Below are 20,408 nucleotides of genomic sequence, written 5' to 3'. Positions count from 1 at the left end.
ACGAACACGACAATGAAGATGATAATGATAATTATTATATAATATACGTTTTACAGACCGACCGTGAGTTTTTGACGGAAGACTCGGGCGTGTGCGGTGTCACGTACCTATATATTCCGGCCAAAACAAAAATCGTTATGAATTCGCCTCCACACAACTGACCTGCAGCGAATTCCAGTTCATTTTATATGTTTATTATATTACATAATAATATATTCGATTTAATTACATCGACTCACGCGTATCCTACAATCAAGCACATATAATATATATATACCTAGATCACAATATATAGGCAGTAAAATTACGTTTGTGATATTACGCTCAGGGAAAATGTTTTTTCCGCTTCCGTCCCCAATTCTCATTTATTTAAATTACCTATATATAATAATATATTATGTTAATCGATTAAAATTATCTATTATGATTTATCGTGAAGCATAATATAATATAATTACATATTGAATAATAACAGCTTAGACTATTAAACTATTTAACTATATATTAAAATAATTTTTATTTAGTTACCAATGACTAGTGACCCAAAATAAATTTTGTGCTACCTGACGTAGTGGACAATTTCTATTATATAGAGAAGGATTGGACAACATTTTCAATTTTTTAAGTGTTAAAATATTATATTATACTAGGTAGGTTACCTACCTAGGTATATTGTATGTCTAATGATATTATTTTTTTTAAATAAACAAAAATTGATCCGTAATTCGTTGTTCCGCGCTCACATTATACATATTATATGTGTTGCTGAGTTTAATGTTTATGTCATATGGGATTGTCGTACTACAAATTTATCGAAATCATTGATTGTTATCATCGGATTGAGATTTAATTTTTTTTTAATATCAGCAGCCTCATAAATCTGTCGCCCGTGGTAACCTTTCCAACTCACCTCTCCCCCTCCCAAATGGGACCCGGTACTCATGTCGTGAATACGAACATTATTATTTATTATAATATATGCGGCTAAACGAATAAAATTCCAGCCGTGTATACGTAATTTAGGTATAGTATACGCAGTAGAAAACATATTATTATACCGACGACCGAGACGATTTCGCCGGCGAGTTGACCTTTTTCCCGATGCCATTGCCGCGAGCGCACAAGCGCATTCGGAAAATACGGAAACTATGGCTGGAGGGAGAGTGGACACAACGTTCCCGACAATATTCGTTTTGACGAAAATAATTTTTCTAAAATCCATTTCGTTCGGCCGTAAAATTACGACAATGCGGATTTGCGCGTTGGCTTCCGCCGGTGATTGATTAGGAAATAATCGCGGCCAATCGTAAAATGAATGTAACATTGTAACGAGTATCTATCTACTATATTATTATGTACGGTATGTATATAAGAATATAACATAATTATATTATATTATAGTAAAGGTAGGTGTATGTACATCCAGTCACTAGGTCGAAGATATAAAAATAGTGTTTAAGTATCATCGTCGACGGGTGTCGCGCACAAAGAGTAACGTTTATGTAATTTGCGCTGGATATACGATTGTATAATAAATTGATATATATTATGAAATAGAAATATGTTAATAAATCAAATTGCCTACAAATTTTTGAAAACAGAATTTTAATTTTAACATAAGTATCAATGTGCAGTAAGTCACTGAACTTATACTCTTAACTGGTATACATAATAAAGAAATAAAATGTTGAGGTAAATTAACTATATTGTAAAATCAGACTGATGGTTAGAAAAAAACAAATTCATAGCAATATTGTTTTTGGGTTACGTTAAATAAAATAGTTTGTAAAAAAACTTTAGATAAGATAATGAATGAATAGAGGTATAAATCAATTTGTAAATATTGGATATCTTTCTTTAATTAAGTTTTCAAATATTGTTATGTGTAGTGTATACCGTCTACGTTTCGATATTCAGTGTCCTTTTATACATTTGGTTAGTAGTTATATGAAATGTTTACGAATTCCCTCATATTGATACAAATTATATATTTTTTTAGATTCTGAGCGGAGCGATGAATGTATTGATTTTACAATGATGTGTCTTTTATTATTTTTCTTTTATTATTTTGTATGTCTGTGTACAATATAAGTAGTCGAAATAATGCTTCGATTTTCAACTTCAGTGTCTTGTTCGATGGGAAAGTTATTCTAGTCGGTGCATTGGGTGGTAAAAATTCTCAGTAGTTTTCAAAAGCGCTGAGAAAAACAAAAAACAATTAACAAAGGAAAAATTTGTTTTTACGCAAAATCGATTTTCGACGGTTTTGATTTTTGGCGTAACTATAAAAAAATGACCGTAAACACATGAAATTTTTACCGATTGTTTATATTTGTATTTTCTATACACCATTCAATTTATTTCTTCAGAAGATTTCGACTTATTTTGAGCAGTTTACAGACATTTTCAGTTTCCATTTTTTTATTCAATAAAATTGTATTTGTTGGGTCAAAAAGGTTGAAAATTTAATACAAGGATCCTAATGATGTATTGTTACAATGATCATTTTAAAATATTAAAAATACATGGTCACAATTTATTTTTATAAGCATATTTTAAAGTTTGAATTTTGAATTTTGACAAAATACGTAAAAATCCAAAAAATAGACATACCTATTATAAAGTTTGAGAATAAAATATTGAAAAACAGAGATCGATGTGGGCTCTAGAATTCTAGAGAATTTCCCTCTAGCAATTAAAAAAAAATTATGAAATTTGGTTGATTCTACAAAGCGGTATCGTTATTCCCGCAGAGGGTATTTTTGAGGACAAAATAACATCGGCACCGGGCGCCTTAATGGTAATTAAAATTCACCACCATTATCACGTAGTATATTTCAATATCAATAATAGAAAGTATATTTTATAACCGCAGTTTAATTTACAATAACATGTACATTTTAATTCAAAAGGCGAAGTTATTAGCTGATGAGAATTTGTCTCTGTGTAGTGTTTATTCTTAGTGTTCTCACATTGCAAGCTGCATCTAGTGCAGCATACACACACGCTTCTGCCTATTGGATATATCCAATTATATAACCAATAACCTATATAATATATTAGGTCTGCCTGTTTAGGGGCAATTTGAGAACAAACACTGTGGAAAGACATACTGTATAATAATTATGCATGCGTATACAATGTCATATTGTTTTGTTTAAATTGGGTAACAGTTGTGTCCAATGGTAATTTATGTTCACCGACAAACATGTCATGATCCCTTGCAATGAACTCTTAATCAGATTATATATTGTTCGTACATTTTACAAATACGTTACACGATACGTGTATGTAGGAATGCACAGCTAACCACCGTATACAGGTAAATCCTCTAAGGACACTGCAGTAGAACCTGGAAACGGTCCTTTTAAAGGGATCAATGTTCGTTAATATATACATAGCACTTACACACACATACGACATACACACATAGGTATATTATGTATTGTATAAAAATACTATACAGCTATACGCCTACACGGCATGCGTGCGTGCACAAAAAATATCGTCTGCTGCATTACACAGGCGCAATTTAAAAATTCTTATTTTTAGTGAAAATGTACCTTCACATTGTAAATCACCTCTTTTATTATGATTTGTATATGCATAAAACGCATAACTATTCTGTAATTGATAGGTACATATATTGTGTTGTTTGAAACGTCATTTGTAACATATATGTATCAATATTTTTTTTTTTAAATCTTGATAATACATTTTTATATGGGCGGTTGCTTAATGCGTATCACTTGCGTATATAAAACAATAAATATTAAACATTATTATAATATTTATCGTAGAAAACTGTTTAATAAAAAAATCAACCCGTTATTATAGTACCTATTACATATTCACATGATAGTAAATAAAATATAATATAATATTTCAATTATTATAGTCCAATCTTACAATATTATGTTGAGACTTTTTTTCTTATTCTTTTTCTAATAACATTTTTTTAGAATAAGTAAAAGGTTGTCTGTAGATACAGTTATGTATAACTTGTATAGTGTTTAATTCTCAAAATATTTTAATCCAGGTCGTTGTAAATTAAAATTAAGAAAACATAACAATAATGCAATTAAAATACAAAAAAACCTTTTAATGTCAATAATACATTTTACATTTTAATATTGTATTATTATAATTAACAACCTATTAAGAAGTAATAAGAACAATATTATGTGACTTAAGTATTAAAGATTAAATTATAAGCGCCTTAGTGATATATAAAACTAATTATTAATGTAACATCATTGAAAACAAATTATAAAAGCAATAATTTAATTATAATAAAAATTCTTTATGACTATCATATATTCACCACGGCTCTTCACTTTATTTAAATAAGTATATGACACACAAATATGAATTTAATATTATTATTTGTGTAAGCCTAATTAAAAGACTTCAATCAATAAATATTATTCATATTTGATCTTATTTGAAAGACGTCTCTCCAATATTTTTAATCAATTAAATGTAACACCTAAAAATTAAAGTTAAAGTTAACAATTTTAAACTTAAAAGATTTACATTTTTTTAGTCTTAAAAATACATAAATTATAAAAGTACAATTTTTGAAAACATTTATTTTCAAATGTAATCTTGAAAAATACAAACTTAAATAAATAATATAAATTATTTTATAAGCGTATTAAATAAATTAAAAATGTAATAATAATAATCTAACCAGCTATATCTAAAATAATAACGTATAGACCTAACTCATTATTAATCATAATCAAACAACTATTATCAGTTATAGCGTTGAAAGGATTATTAAATTTATTTTTAGAAAAAATGAAAACGTTAATTGTAAATTTAAGTACCAAGTTAAAAAAATTAAGACCGGTCGTATGCAAGAATTCTTGATAAAATATGAATCTTTAATGAGGGAAAAAATTATGGGTCATGTTTTCGCTAATATATTAAATATTGATGCATAAAAATGGCTATTATACCTTAAATATGATGTAGGTATAATATAAGTGACATTTTGGATTATTGGCAAGGATTTAAATGGAAATATTAAAGGTGGTAATTAATTAATTATGGTTAGCTTATGCTTATCCCATTATATAATAATTGTTGTTTTCTGAGAAAGGGGAGAGTTGTACCTATATTGAGACGGGCTATTATTGAGTCACTTAAAGACGCATTATTTTGAAATTTTCAAATAAAAACCATTCTATGACTTTGTAACAATTGTTAAAATATAATAAACATACGACGCTTTATTTTTGTTGTATAGGCGCAATGAGTAATAAATTAATAATAATATTTTTTACATATTATATAATACCAGGCAGTCCCCCCTCCCCACAATAAGCTTTCATTTCTTGTACATATTATTTAAATTACTTTTTTTCTCAGATGAATTTAAAACATAACATTTTAAATTTCATCATATATGTATATTGTATATATTGCAGATAGGTAGATAATTTTTACCATACAATACGCATACATCATACCAAGCACCAGCGGTTCTCAACTGGTATTACATAAACGTCACGTGACTTTAAGAAAAAAATTCAAATTATTATTAACGCCCCTATTAAACATTGTATACTTTCTAGCGGTACGTGTAAATCTTAAATATGTGTAGGTGCCGTTTAGTACATATTATATCATCATATTATAATATAATATACAGACTGAGAACCGCTGCACTGTACAATATAATATTATATATAATTATAGTATAGATACCTAATAATATTATTTACATTGCATATTATAACTAATTTTTGTTATGTTTAAAAATTAACTTGATAAATAAATTGATATTATTTTTTATTTCCCATGAAAACTCAAACTAAATACTCTACATGTATAGAAAAATAATCATTTTTATCAATATGAAAAATAATTAACAAGAAATGTTAATTCGTTACAAGCAATGAATAATATATATTATATACATGCAATATGTTATCATTAGACAACAGTGAAACTCATGTATGATGTAGTTAATGATCATTGTATAAAAATTTTGTTCTCATACATAAAAACTCCCACAGCCCCTGAATAATTTCAAAACTTCGCCCTTATCTAAATATTTAATGCGTAGGAGACGCATTATTGGAACTAATGAGGTTATTGACATTTTCCGTGAGAAAGTCGGTGATATTTAATTATTGATGAAAATATAATACAAAAATAACTCGATACACATATTTTAATTTACATTATTTATATATAAATTAATATTTAAAATGCTATTTGAATATAAAAGTTTTAGTCGCGACATACTCGTATATATTATTATTATCAAGTAGATAAAAATATATTATAATTTAAGTAAGTACCTACTTAAAAATATTGTTTTTATAATTAAAATTTTTTTAAAACGCTTAAAAAATTATTTCTCATTAATATAATATCAGTCATACCAATATTCGGTTATTGTGGCTATAGAAAAATAATATGTCATGCTCTCACGCACTATATTATGGTGACTATATCATTATTATCATCTAATGTTGCGTTTACAATTTTTACCGACAACCAACTACAAAATATTCTTTGAGTATTTTACACACGAATAAAAAAATAATGCACATAAAATAGTACCTGAATACAATGAATACAAAATATATAAATATATATTATTATATATAGTATAAATATTGAAATTAGTTATTATAGTTGTTGACGACGTACTGATAAGACGGCTGGTATGACGTTTGATGTACCGAAAAATGTGGCTTGGCCGTATTCGGCTGCAATTCATGATACCTGGCATGATAATAATATTGTTCTCCAGGGTCAACACAACTGCTCGACGTGGATGGGTATTGGTTGCTCATCGTTAGGTACTGATCCAGTTCCGAACTGTCTACCATGTCAGCTCCGATAGCCTCCACCGCCGGTAGATCGTCCATACGACCAAAATCTAGACTGTAATCTATCGCAGATTCACCCGTTTCACCACCTTGAATAGCAATTTATTGTTATGATTTATTATTAGTTAAATAAAATCGTTTTTAGACTCCAAGCAGTGAATGTATTGGTTTTATTGGTTTTACATTGTAAGCGTTATATTTTTATTTTTTTATGACATTTTGTTCTTCTTATTTTTAAAATGATTAGGAAAAACTAACAAAAAATACGGAGAAACGAGAATATTGGCTCAACATAAATTGTTGACAAAAATTGATTTTGATTGATATTGGAATTAAAAATGAACAAGTGTAGAGACATGAAATTATATAATAATAATCATTTTTATATTGGCATTTTTCAGGCATGATTAAAAATTATTTGGCTATTTTTGTGCTATTTATAGACATTTTATATTTTAGTAATTTTTGATTTATGAGAATAAAATATGTGTTTGTAAATAAAAAAAAATTAAAAAAATAATAGACACGGTTTTTATAAAGATTAAAAATCAGAATGTTGACAAAAATCATTGAAATATCAAAAAATACTAATTCGATTTAAATTTATATAACTAAGACTTGAAATGTAACACAAGATTCTTTATAAGTATAGTTGTTAAAGTGTTTAAAAAATATCATACCCACTTATACGCAATTAATTTTTATAGCTTTTTTGGGTTAACATTTCAACGAAATTAGGCATTTACGATAAATAACGGTTGTAGTTATTTTATTACAATTAAAAAAATAATTAGTTGGGATTTGAAACTTTTCGTCGTTGTGAATATATATGTTGTACATTTTACTGTACATAATGACATTTTAAAAATATTTAAACTAATTTGAAACTATTTATACACATATAGTGCTACGGCACGGTTCTCGGTATTGTTATTTGTAAGTTAATAACAATAACTTTATTAATAAATTATAAAATACACTTAAAGGACACGGCCCCGTCTCAGCTTAAAATCGTTTTTGCATAATATTCAATGATTTATTATTAAATTAAAATTTAACACATATAAAAAATAAAAATATATGTATTATATTGCAGCGTGGTGATCTTACTCAGTGGTACAAGCGAAACCTGCAGACCGAATTTCGCTGTGTTTTAATCTAAAATAGATCGACGATGTGCCGAAGTAATTGAATGCTTACCATAACAAATAGTGTGCGTAGTGTTGCAATAGCCGTTTTTGGGCTTGGCTGGGTAGTAGTTTGGAGTAGTAGGAGGAGTCAGTGGTTCTGGTGCTGAACCGGATGGACTACTACTACTGGTCGACGATGAGCTGGCAGGAATCATTTCTTGTTTAATCGGACGACTACTAGTGGTGCTATTAAAAATAATAATAATAATTTATTAACCTAAATATTTACTGTTATTATAACCAACAACCAACATATTATACTTCCGAAAATATTTATTATTCAAATCTCAAGCTATATTAAGCCTAATCAACAATTAATCAAAATGTATGCTTATAGTTAAAATCTGTTATACATAATTGAGTAATGAATACAAAATGTAAATATTTGGTTTATATGTATAGGTTTCTTATGACCAATTTAAAAAAAGCAGCTCCAATAAATCTATCTATTTTTTATTCATGCTGTAATAAATTCAAAATTATATTTATGTGTTTATAAATGTTATTATTACACGTGAATCTATATCTGAAACGTTTTAAACGCCACGCAGAATAAAAGTTAATTTTAACTAGGGACTTCGATGTATCTTTGAATATTATGAGATTGTCGTATGAAATCTGATAAAAATGTATAAGTTTTACCAGTGTACGTGTAAAAATACTTGACAATATGAAACCGTGCCCAAATCGTTTGCTATATCCCTACAACTATAGTCTGTAATCTTACATTAAATCACAAATGTACAAAATATAAAATATATACCTACATTAATTGTATAAATTAATATTTTTTTATGTACAGAGCAAATTTGAAATAAATTATATTACTATTACCTGCTACAATTCATTGACATGTCGTGTTTTAAATTGCGTTGATACTGAGAATCGTTTACTTCAGATTTGTCATGTTTTGATTTGTCCTGTATCTTTGGTATGCCTTTAGCAGCCTTGCGCCGACGTGGTTGATATTTATAATCGGGATATCGGTTCTTGTGAAGCACACGCAGTTTTTCAGCCTCTTCTATAAACGGTTGTTTATCATCACCACTCAAAAGTCTAAAAACCATGTTTTAAAAAAAAATAGTCATTATAATATATTATATAGACATAATAAATAGTAATTCATCTGATATCCGATACTGCAGCATTAACATTTGTTTGTCAAAACACGTATTAAAATATGTACGTCCAATTTACTAAACTATAAACATAATATTGTAGTTATACATCGTTAGCCATCACAGATGATTAGATGATCAGCTCATAGAATCCCACAAAGTTATAATGTGTTTGCTATTTACGTTATATATGATATATACAAAACTACGAACATGCTAACCGTTAATATCATACTTAAGGCCTTGAAAATTATAAATTTAATGTACCTAATTTACTACGGCATGAGTTGATACGACCCCTCCCCGGAATGCACGAAATTTTTTCTTAGTTGCAATATTGTTATATCCTTATTATTACTAAACAATATGGTTTTTTATGAACGTCTTAATGAAAAAAATACGTACGAAAACCACAAATATTATATAATGTTATCATAGAATACCGGAACTATTCGTTTTATTTTTATTGTTTTATCCTTGTGTCTTGGGCACCTGTTGTCAACCAGCCAAGGGATGAAAAATGTATTCCTCATGTTTTTTTTAATATTTGACATACCCAAAGGGTTAACATGCTTGGGGTTGAAAATAAACGGACAATTAAATGTACGTCCGATTCGTCCCAGATGCTCGTGTGCCGGCATATCCGTCCCTAGACACTCCCTGTATTATGTCATATTACTATTTCTGAGAGAGACTAATTAAACGCGGGAGTGTCTCTCTGTGGAGTATGACCTTTCCCATTTTAATATTAATATTTTACGCTCCACTACAGTGTAGAGAAGTTAAAAAAAATAAAAACCAAATTGAAGACCGGAGATATTATTATGATGAAAAGTTATAATACGCATTGTAATAAAAAGGTGAATTTATTTCTTTAAACAGTAATATTATATATAGTTGCCCACGCGCGTAGACCATTATTATACACGTCCTGAGTTCGAGTGTACATAATAATATACCTATAGGTACCTCTACAGCCATTTTTACATAATAATATGTGAATTATTCATCATAATAAAAAACCTCTGAAAAGTATTTACTGTAAAATTGAAAAATAAAAAGTTATAAAAAATTCGTATACTTAAATAAAACAGCTGAACTGAATTTAGTGCAAAAACTTTAATCTCATAAATATATACGATTTTTTTCGTAAGCCTATGGGAACAGAATTTTGACACAAGCATATTATATCATCCATTTATTTTACCTCTACCTACACGATGTTATTATAAACAATACATCGTAAGTAATTTTGAATTTGATATGTAGGTACCACGTTATATTAATATATATGAAAATAACACTAAATGTTTAAAATAATATTATCATTAGAAAAGTTCAGAAGAATAATGCATAGTATAGTACCTAAGGGCTAAGACGTAATCTTTAATAACGCTATCCTAATTTAAGAAAAATTAATGATTTTATACTTTTTAAAAGTCACTTTATCATATTTGTGCGTTATAACTTATAATGTGTTTACAAAGGGTTTAGGTGGTTAGTGGTATTACTATATAGAGTTAATTATATACAATTATTGTTTTAACAAAGTTTTTTATATTAAAAAAAATTACAACTACCAATTAAAAACCATAAACTTAAAATGTAAACAAAAGTAATTATAATATTATAGGTTTATATAAAATATATTCTTATTATATATAATATAAGATATAAATATATTATGTTTTACTCTATATTATATGCTAAGTAGCTATCTAGTATCAGAATTACCTAAATATAAAATTAAATTAAATTTTTAAAAATGAAATTATTGAATTTTATGAATTTTATGTTAACTCATCGAACAATTTAATTATAAATTGCGTACTATTATGCCACAGGAGTATGACAAGAATGAAGTTTAAATGTAATATACAAATAACATGACAAATAGTTAAGATATAAGTATATTAATAACAAATGTCTAATTTAAAAATAAATATTTTACATAAAAAAATAGCAGAATCATATAAAATAAATTGCTTACACCATAAACATATTAATTATATTTTATTTTTTGGTTGATCAATAATATGATGTAGGTATTATGACTATAAATATATATTTTGTATATATATATGGTATTATATCCATGCTGTATTATTTAGCTACAAAATGAAGACGAAATGTATTGAAGTATATTTTATTCGTTATATTTAAATCATTACTTGCATTTTATCGGTTAAAAAATCACTTTTAGCACTTAGTAGTGCACACTATAATACAAATATTATTCGTCAGCACTTTAATATGTAAAGCGTGTTTACCATCATTTTAAACTGAACTCAAATCTAATCGTTGATTTTAGTTTTTAACATCTCTTTTAGTTAATGCCGCCCAAACAAAAAAAAAAAAAAGTTATAATACTTAAAAATTAAAACTGTAATCATAGATATATAAACATAAAACTAATCAATGTTAGAATTTTTGCTTCGATGTGAGTAAATTATGCCTACAATTATTTTTGTTATTATTAATATTGGATAGGCACAAACATATTACAAACAAAACTATATATACGCGTCATACGCGTAACGACTGCAACGTTATTGAAAATTCTACGACTTTGAAATTTAAAATTATTAAAAAGTGAGGTTAGCTTGCATTTTTATACTATCTAGGCCGTAAGCTTCTTTGTTTCAATTAGGTATGCCTTAACAAATTATAAAATCACAATGTAGCTTTAACACGAGGTAGTTATATAAAAATATAGTTCTATAACATTGGTATATACTATATGTTACCACTTAGTTACCTGGTTATAATTTCAATACACCTTGATTAAAATAACATGCCTAATAGGTATACCTAGTATTTTAGTAATGTTTTTTTTTTTTTAAAGTGATTATATATATTATAATAGTATAGGTATTTACAGTGGTGGGAGGGGGGGCTAACAGGCGGACCCCCTTCCCCCATTACCAGTATTATTATTACTTTAAAAAAATATATTTATCAAGTTTCAACCGTCAATTAGTAAGCAAAAAGTAAATATTGTGTAGGTATACGTCTTATCAGAATGAATTAATTTTTGAAAAAAATGCATAGGTACTTATTTTCTTAAAATGATCAGTAATTTTTTTGTAAAAGTATGAATTAATTGTATTAAATTGCCTAGCCTTAGCTATACAAATTTTATATTTTATAAGTTTTGAACTATACATTAACTGTGGTTTTGTCAAAATCGTTAATATCTTTTATAAAAACGTATGTTAAGCTTTTTGACCGGATAAATAATTTTTTATTGACATTTGTAGAAAAAAAAAACTTAAATTAATCATATACAATCCAAGTGAAGACGGTCTAACCAAGGTTACCCAACAATATTAACAATTTTTCATTTTTTTCTACAATTATTTAAAGTACTGAGAATTTTCAATTTACACCTCCTTAAAATACCAACTGATCAAATTCGCTTCCTAAAACATCCATCGGGCACCGAAGTTTATGATCAGAGCATTTTTTCAACCAGAAAAGTTGAGAAGTTGAAGTTGTTCAAACATTTTAAAATACCTCGAATAAACGTCTGAAATTATTAGACTGGACAAAATAAAAATAAAATTGTTATTCATTTTCAAAAGCCACCTACCCTCCACCATTGAAAAATTTTGCGTACGCCACTCGGTATTTATATTAATAAATATTCAAACTTTCTTCGATGTATGCAAATTTTTATATTTATTATGTTTAAAAAAAATGTAGATGACATTTTTCAAATACATGAAATGCTATAGAATATTGCGTGATACCTACGATATTAAAGTATGACGAGTGACGACCAGACGCTGTAACCACATTTTCAATATAATATGACGATAAAATAAAAAAAACATGTTTGTACTAGGTATGTGCATACTATAAATAATAATACATTATTACAATTTTAACTTGATCAATTATCTCCAAAAAGAAAGTTATTTACCATAGTTATATTAATATATAACATATTTACTATATTATATACAATATACATTCTGTATTATTATTATTATTTTATTATTTTTATATTGAGCTTAAGCCCAGCAACTATGGCCATTAGCTGTTTTTTTTTGTTTGTAGGGGGGAAGAACAGTTGGTTAAAACACGTTTGTCTGGCAAGGATTTGTAGCAAAAAATCCCGGTCGGTCACCCATCCGTTAGCTAGCAACACCGGCCGATAAATCAGTGCATATTTTCCGCAGTTGAGTGTACGGACCGCGCCACACACTGTATTATTATATTATGTAGTATTGTACATTTGTACGTAATTTATAGATCAAACAGATAATTTTATCCTAATTTTAAACAGAAATTTTTCACGGCTTATTTAACTTAATTATAGGTGTCTACACATATTCTAAAACAGTAAAAATATTGTTACAATTACGTATTGAAAAATGAATAATATTTATTATAAGTATATACCTTTAATACATCAAACAAAGGTATAAGAATACAAATAAATTATACTAAATATTATAACATCATGAAGAAAACTTTTAAGAAAACAAATCGATGTTTATTTTATTATTATTATTATTATTATTATTATTATTATTATTATTATTATTATTATTATACTGTGGACAAATACATATTTCGCTAGGAAACTTAATTTTTTCGATAATTATTATGTTATGGTTTTAATTCATTCAAAATTAGATACTTAAATTATATTTTGTTTAAAGTTGAATTTGATTTTTAGAAAAGAATAAAATAGTTATTACTTATTTTGATAAAATTATTTTTACTAAAAAATTCTATTTATACACTATAATCGTATATTTTGCTTACCACTACATGCTACATGTCTACATACTATTATCAAAATATATCATAAGCTCTTAATTGAATACAAAACGGCTTTATATTATGTAATATTTACCTCCACAATTGACCAAGCGTTTTGCTGAGCTCGGCGTTATGCAGCTGTGGATACTGATCAGCAAGCTTGCGACGTGCTGCTTGAGCCCACACCATAAAAGCATTCATTGGTCTCTTTACATGATAATTTTTCTTCTCTGTAGGAGGTCTAGAAAATACAATTTATGTGTTATTAAGATATCCAATAATAATTTGTCAAAACAATTATAAATTGTAATAACAATTATAGTCTATATATATATATATTATATCGACCCATGTAAACTTGTGTACTTATAATAATCTTAGATTGATTTACAAACTTTATAAAAATTAATTTCAATGTAATATATGTACCTACTATGATTAAATACAAAAACAAAGATAACAAAAGAGTACTTATATAAATTTTAAATAAATATAAATTTCTAATAGATTTATATATGAGATAATGTTTTGTTAGTTCAAATACACCTAACAAAATAATTTTATTTCAGGTATTTCGTATAGACATAATAATATATTTATGCATAGGTCATAAATGCTACAAACATTATATTATTGTAATTCAAACACTATTCTCAAATTACATGTTTCCAGTAAAAAATAAAAACGTTTACTATTTTTATCAACATTATAAATTTCGTTTGAAAAACCTCAAAGTTAGCAGCTATAACGGCTCAGTTAAATTAAAAGTGAAGACAGGCGACTGATAGCATCTTCCCTTGCGAGTTTCGACCGAAAATACGTATTGGTAGGTGTCCAAGACTCATATGTTTCCGAAAAGATATGACAAGACGCATAAACGTACGTAATTTGTATAAGCATTACAATAATTAAGTATACCTACGCGATGGCCACGGTTCGTAAACGAAGGAATTACGAACTGTAAAAAAAAGTGTCGTCTATAAATTACACAAAACATGCGATAAAATTAATTATAGCAACGATCGGCGCGGGCTTAATACATAATAATATTATAATTGTGACCTATTGTGATTTTATTCGTTCATGCTTCGTTATGGTTCGTTTTAACAAAATCACAATATATATGTTTCTTAAAATACTATTATTAACATTTAGATGATCATTTTTTACTAACTTGATGGTAAGTAGGTAATTGGATACTAATTTAAAAATATATACACACAAACGGCTTTTGTTTTACCCATTTTTACTCGTTAAGTTTGTTTAATAATTCTGCGACTTTACTAGATAGTTAACTATTTATAACGAGACAAACTCAAATTTACATATTCAATTTTTATTTTGATCAATGAACAACTGTTACTGCTCTATTTTAACCTATATGGATTAGAAATTTGTTAAAGAATTCATAACAAAATATACAATTAACTATACAATCTATTTATGACATGTCATACTATATATAGAATATAGATACATATGATAAGTCGTGTAATTTTAAATTGTATATTTTAATTTATAAAATTATCGTAATTATTAAAATGTGACGTATTACTTAAATGATTTTTATCTAATATTATTCACCTTAAAGTAAATGTCATAGCTCATATTTTAGACGTTAGATAATATATAATAGTATTCTCCTCATGAATTTGTATTAGAGTTTATCTTAACCATACGCTAAACTATATACTCGTAGCCATGAAATTTAAAAAAACAAAGAATGGTTATGAGTTGTCACGTACTCACGTGTCAGTGTGAGATAGGACGAATACGAAGAATGTTGCGGAGAAATCCTGCTCCTTATTTTTCAATGTGAATACCTACCTCTTTTGAGTTTTTAATTTCATCCTGGTATCTGTACTAGATAGTAGATACTATATAAAATATAAGTAACATTGCTATTTTATAATAGAATTCCATAAATTCTTAACTTTTTGCTCATTTGCGTTATATGTAAAAGAAACTATAATACACCCATATTTTCTATTAGCCAGTTAAGAAATAATGAGAAAAGTTTACGCTTTATTATTGAATTTTTGATACAATAACTTAATAATATAATATTATACTATATAGGTACCTAAAATATAATCTTTAGTACGCTTTCTTCAAAATCACTGCTTAAATTTCTTTTCTTGGAACTGTTTAGACATTGTTTTTATTAACCCCCACATATTTTGTTTATTTAAAGAATATAATATTATATCGATTTAAAAAAAAAAAAAAAAACAATTGTACATCCTTTTATACTTAATGGCCGACACGTGTGGTTTGAATGAAAATTCACTTTCGTCGTTTTTACCGCAGGGTTATTTACGATTGACCATGGTTTGTGTTTGATGTTTAAACAAAAATTAGCTGACTGTAGTGTTTGGAATATTGATCATCATGACATGACACTAGACGTTAGATAAAATTAACAAATATTTTTATAATTTTTTTTTTTTGATTTAGATTTGTGTTCGGGACCTCGTAGGCGTCGGATCACAAACACCGCTATCAGTATAGTTATGCTGATATTATTTTTTATTATAATATATACATTACATAGATATAAAACTAATAGCCTATCGAATTAGATTCCATCCACGTTGTATGTCTTACTAAAGAACTTCCGGTCGTCCCTTATCTTCCGGTAGGACGGACGTAAAAAAAAAATGCCGCCAATGTCGCCGACAGAAACTGTTAACATTCCTTAATGAATTCATGTAGAGCATAATATTTACTTATCAATTATTTTGAGTACGCAGGTCTTCATATCGCAAATATGCATTTATTATTTATTTTTAAATGTATATCTGTATCCGTAAATGGATATCTTTGAAAAAAAAATGTTTCGATTATATTAAACAGATTTTATTGACGGTTATAATATTATAAATATTTTTCCCATAAAAAAATTATTAACTTAAAAAAATACTTCCACTTATAATGTTATTATAATTAATCAAAAATATATTGAACAATACATTTTTTCGTGTTTAGTGGTTTTATTTAATATTATGAGATCATTTATAACAGAAACTGAAATAATAATAACTTGTTTAAGGTATCAAATTATTATTTTATATTTTGTAAAAAATAAGTGTTATCATTCTATACAAGTTATTATATCTTAAATAATTGTACAGTAAAATAATATTATAATTTCTTATTTTATTTATTCCAAACCCGTTTAAATTGTATTGTTGTATTGATAGAATACGATCAAATGTACCTACATGCCATCAATATTCATAATAGAAGTATTATAAACAATTAATCATTTCAGTTTTGTACTAACATTGACAGAATCGTTTAGGTAGGTTTAAATTTCAATTTAAAAATATCAGCACCAGAAAATGGTGTTCTTTATTTTAAATTTAATCGCGAAATGTATAGTATTCAAAAAATCGATCCCGCGTGGAGTTCGCATTACCAAACATTTTTTTAAAAAGACGGTTCCATAGATTTATTTTTCTCAACTATTTTTATATGTTTTTGAGCTTCTTCAACAACTATAATTTAAAAAAAACTACACGTAAAATACAATATATATTGGGATTCTGTGTACGACTTTTTGGGATTTTATAATGACTATAAATAAGTGATTTAAAAAGAAAAAAAATTCTCATTATACAACTAATTGATCCCTTTTTTGAACCACTTTGAGTATAAAATGTCATCGCGAGTTGAAATATGAACTTTTCGATAATTCTCGGATTATTTAGTAATAGAGTATAAATTACTTGTGCTTAAATTTAATGAAAATCTTACGTGACACTTATACGATGTGCCACCAATCTATAGAGAAACTGGGATTAGGGAACCCTTTTAACCCTCGAATAACCATTAACCCTCGAAAGTAAGGTGCTTTCTACAATAAAAATAGCAATTAATAGGTTTTAATATTATATATTTATTAAAATATACATAGATATATATAATATATATTTAATATTTATATAATGGCAACGATCATTATTATTGTTACACATTTAAGAATTTTAATAGACTTTTATTTATAAGTAGGTAACTATAGAAAAAATAAATACACGAGTACAGAAAAAAAAATCGAACGGAAGGTAATTCTTTAGTAGATAAAATTTTGTAAAAATGTTGACGTAAACATATGGATAGAAGGGGAGAAAAATCGAGAATCATCTATTTAAACTATACTGGGGTGAGTTAGAAGTAACACTTCTTGTCGAACAGACAAGGGATGGATTTATAAGTGGTATGGATCTATTTTCATGTCAGGTCGTTAGGGTAGTTTGACAACAACAACTTTTCTACTCACACACTGACACTATCTTTCACAGCTTTCAAGAAAATATATTTCCCAAGTTATTCCAGTCAACCCATATTATTGTTGAACACATATCCATTTCATAATTATTATCCTCCTTTCACTGCGACTTACTTTCCCTCCAATAAAACAAAATTTACAATTAATATACAATTATTAATTCTAGTGGTGATTAATTAAAAATATATACAATTATATATACAATAATAAATACAATTGTTATTATGATTGTTTTACTAAAGCAAATTTTATACCTTCATAAATTATATAGCATATTAGCATAATTATAATTTATTTTAAAATAGAACTCTTATAAATAATTTAGTAAAATTGTTCAAGAGCCTTGGACCAATCAATCACTATAATATTCTGAATGAAATTAAAAAAATGAGTATTATTATACATTTTCATATACTCGTTTTTTAATCGTGTAGACTTTTATAAGTTAACGAAATAAAACATAATATTATCATTTATAATCGTTACGATAGTTTAGATTATTGACAAAACCAATACATTTCTGTACATAGGTATAGTTCAATATTGTGAATGTGCCTGAAATTCGTAAATGATAAGAAACTGAGTTAATTCCAAGATTAAAAAAAATTGTAATTTACAACTCATACAACCGCGATACTGCGTGTTATGATGGGTAGAAGGTATGGTACCTAAAAGATCTCAAATAAAATGTGCATTTTCTGAACTAATTTCAACGGTAACGTTACGGTTCTATTGTTAATTAATTATAAAGTAAAACTAACCGTGGGCAAGACGATACACAATTTAACCACAGCCAGTGGCGTACACAGATATTTTCAATGTTAGGGGTTTTATAAAAAAATGTATGCATATTAATGTATTATGTATAATATACGTTCCAAAATATTTTTTAATTTGTGCTAATTTTTATAGATCTATACATATAATTAAAATGTTAAATAATACCAAGGTGGGAGTTTGAACACCCAATCACCCCTCCCTCCTGTGTCCGCCACTGACCACAGCTATACAATATACATGGGATAGGAATTTTTTAGTCTAAAAGTGGCCTAGGCATTTCGAAAGGCCACAGACCGTGTTTTCGACGTAAGTTTACCATAGAATAATATACATTATTATAGTATTATGATTAAATTGTCGAAATTAAAAGACAAAAATACATACTTGGCAGGAACTGGCACTAGAGTCCAATCGTATCCACCCAAAACTTTGCTCACGGCGTCATTTATCTGCTCGTTGTCTTTCAATGCATTGTTCATCGCCGCCTTTGCCGCGGCCGTTACGCTCGCTGCCGCACTCGCCGTAATAGTGACCACTGGTTTACCGGACGGACCGGGTGATTTTACCAATAAACAGTTCATTATTATAATATTAATATATATGAAAAAAAAATTTAATTTATATATTGTAAAGCGAGTTGGGTACGCAAAATGTCACAAATATAATAAAAGCGAACGAAATATCAAAATAATTAAATAATCTGTTGGGTCGATCGAACTAACACAAACCAGACGAGACCATGTACTGTTGGACGGAGATCATGTCCGCTCGTCTCGTATAGATCTTATCGTGGATCTTTACTCCCACTACGCTAGACCAGGCGGAGCGTAACAGAACTCGCGAGGACCCCTGCCCCCCTCCCATCACTTAATTGCACATTGCTTTTTTTTACGGAGCACTTAATTTGATATATATTTCTAATTCCTGAAAAATCAAAGTAAAAATAACAAATTGTGTATTATAATAATAAAATAGAATCGACAATAATCCAACAGGTGAAACAAGAGTTTCACAAGTATACATTTTTTTATACATTATAATATTATAATTAGAAGCAGAACTACAAAACTAAATTGATTTTTATTTTTAACCAATGGCTTCTCTTATAATAACATAATAACGCGAAAAACAATTATTTCATGATGGGTCAGTATATAAATAAATTATTGTATAATAACCACAGACAATAACATAAGTAGGAGGTAATATTTCCTACTATATCTATTTAAATTTCAAAATTATATATTTTATAAAATTATACCACTAATATTATACATTATACATACCCATTTATGCAAATCATTTGAAGTTAACGATCATCTAAATTAACATTGCGAATATAATACATTATATGCAAATTGTATTTTTCGTATACCCTCTTCAGACAATGATACAGTGTTTAGGG

The 20,408-nt window shown here is 27.3% G+C and overlaps 1 protein-coding gene across 1 annotated transcript; it reads right to left on the bottom strand.

Moving 5' to 3' along the window:
* Positions 1 to 6,325: 6,325 nt before the first annotated feature.
* LOC100572600 (transcription factor Sox-10) lies at positions 6,326 to 19,854 on the bottom strand. Its single transcript, XM_003245872.4, has 5 exons — positions 19,388 to 19,854; positions 14,027 to 14,173; positions 8,876 to 9,097; positions 8,052 to 8,227; positions 6,326 to 6,940 (listed from the first exon to the last, which is right to left on the bottom strand). Exons 1-5 carry the CDS (start codon positions 19,582 to 19,584, stop codon positions 6,642 to 6,644), a joined length of 1,041 nt encoding a protein of 346 aa, XP_003245920.1. The 5' UTR covers positions 19,585 to 19,854; the 3' UTR covers positions 6,326 to 6,641.
* Between the last annotated feature and the right edge of the window lie 554 nt (positions 19,855 to 20,408).

This window comes from Acyrthosiphon pisum, chromosome A2 (genome assembly GCF_005508785.2).
Source record: "Acyrthosiphon pisum isolate AL4f chromosome A2, pea_aphid_22Mar2018_4r6ur, whole genome shotgun sequence".
In the NCBI taxonomy this organism is placed as follows: Eukaryota; Metazoa; Arthropoda; class Insecta; order Hemiptera; family Aphididae; genus Acyrthosiphon; species Acyrthosiphon pisum.
Note: the sequence above shows the minus strand (reverse complement) of the source record. Positions and strands in the feature narration are given on the sequence as shown.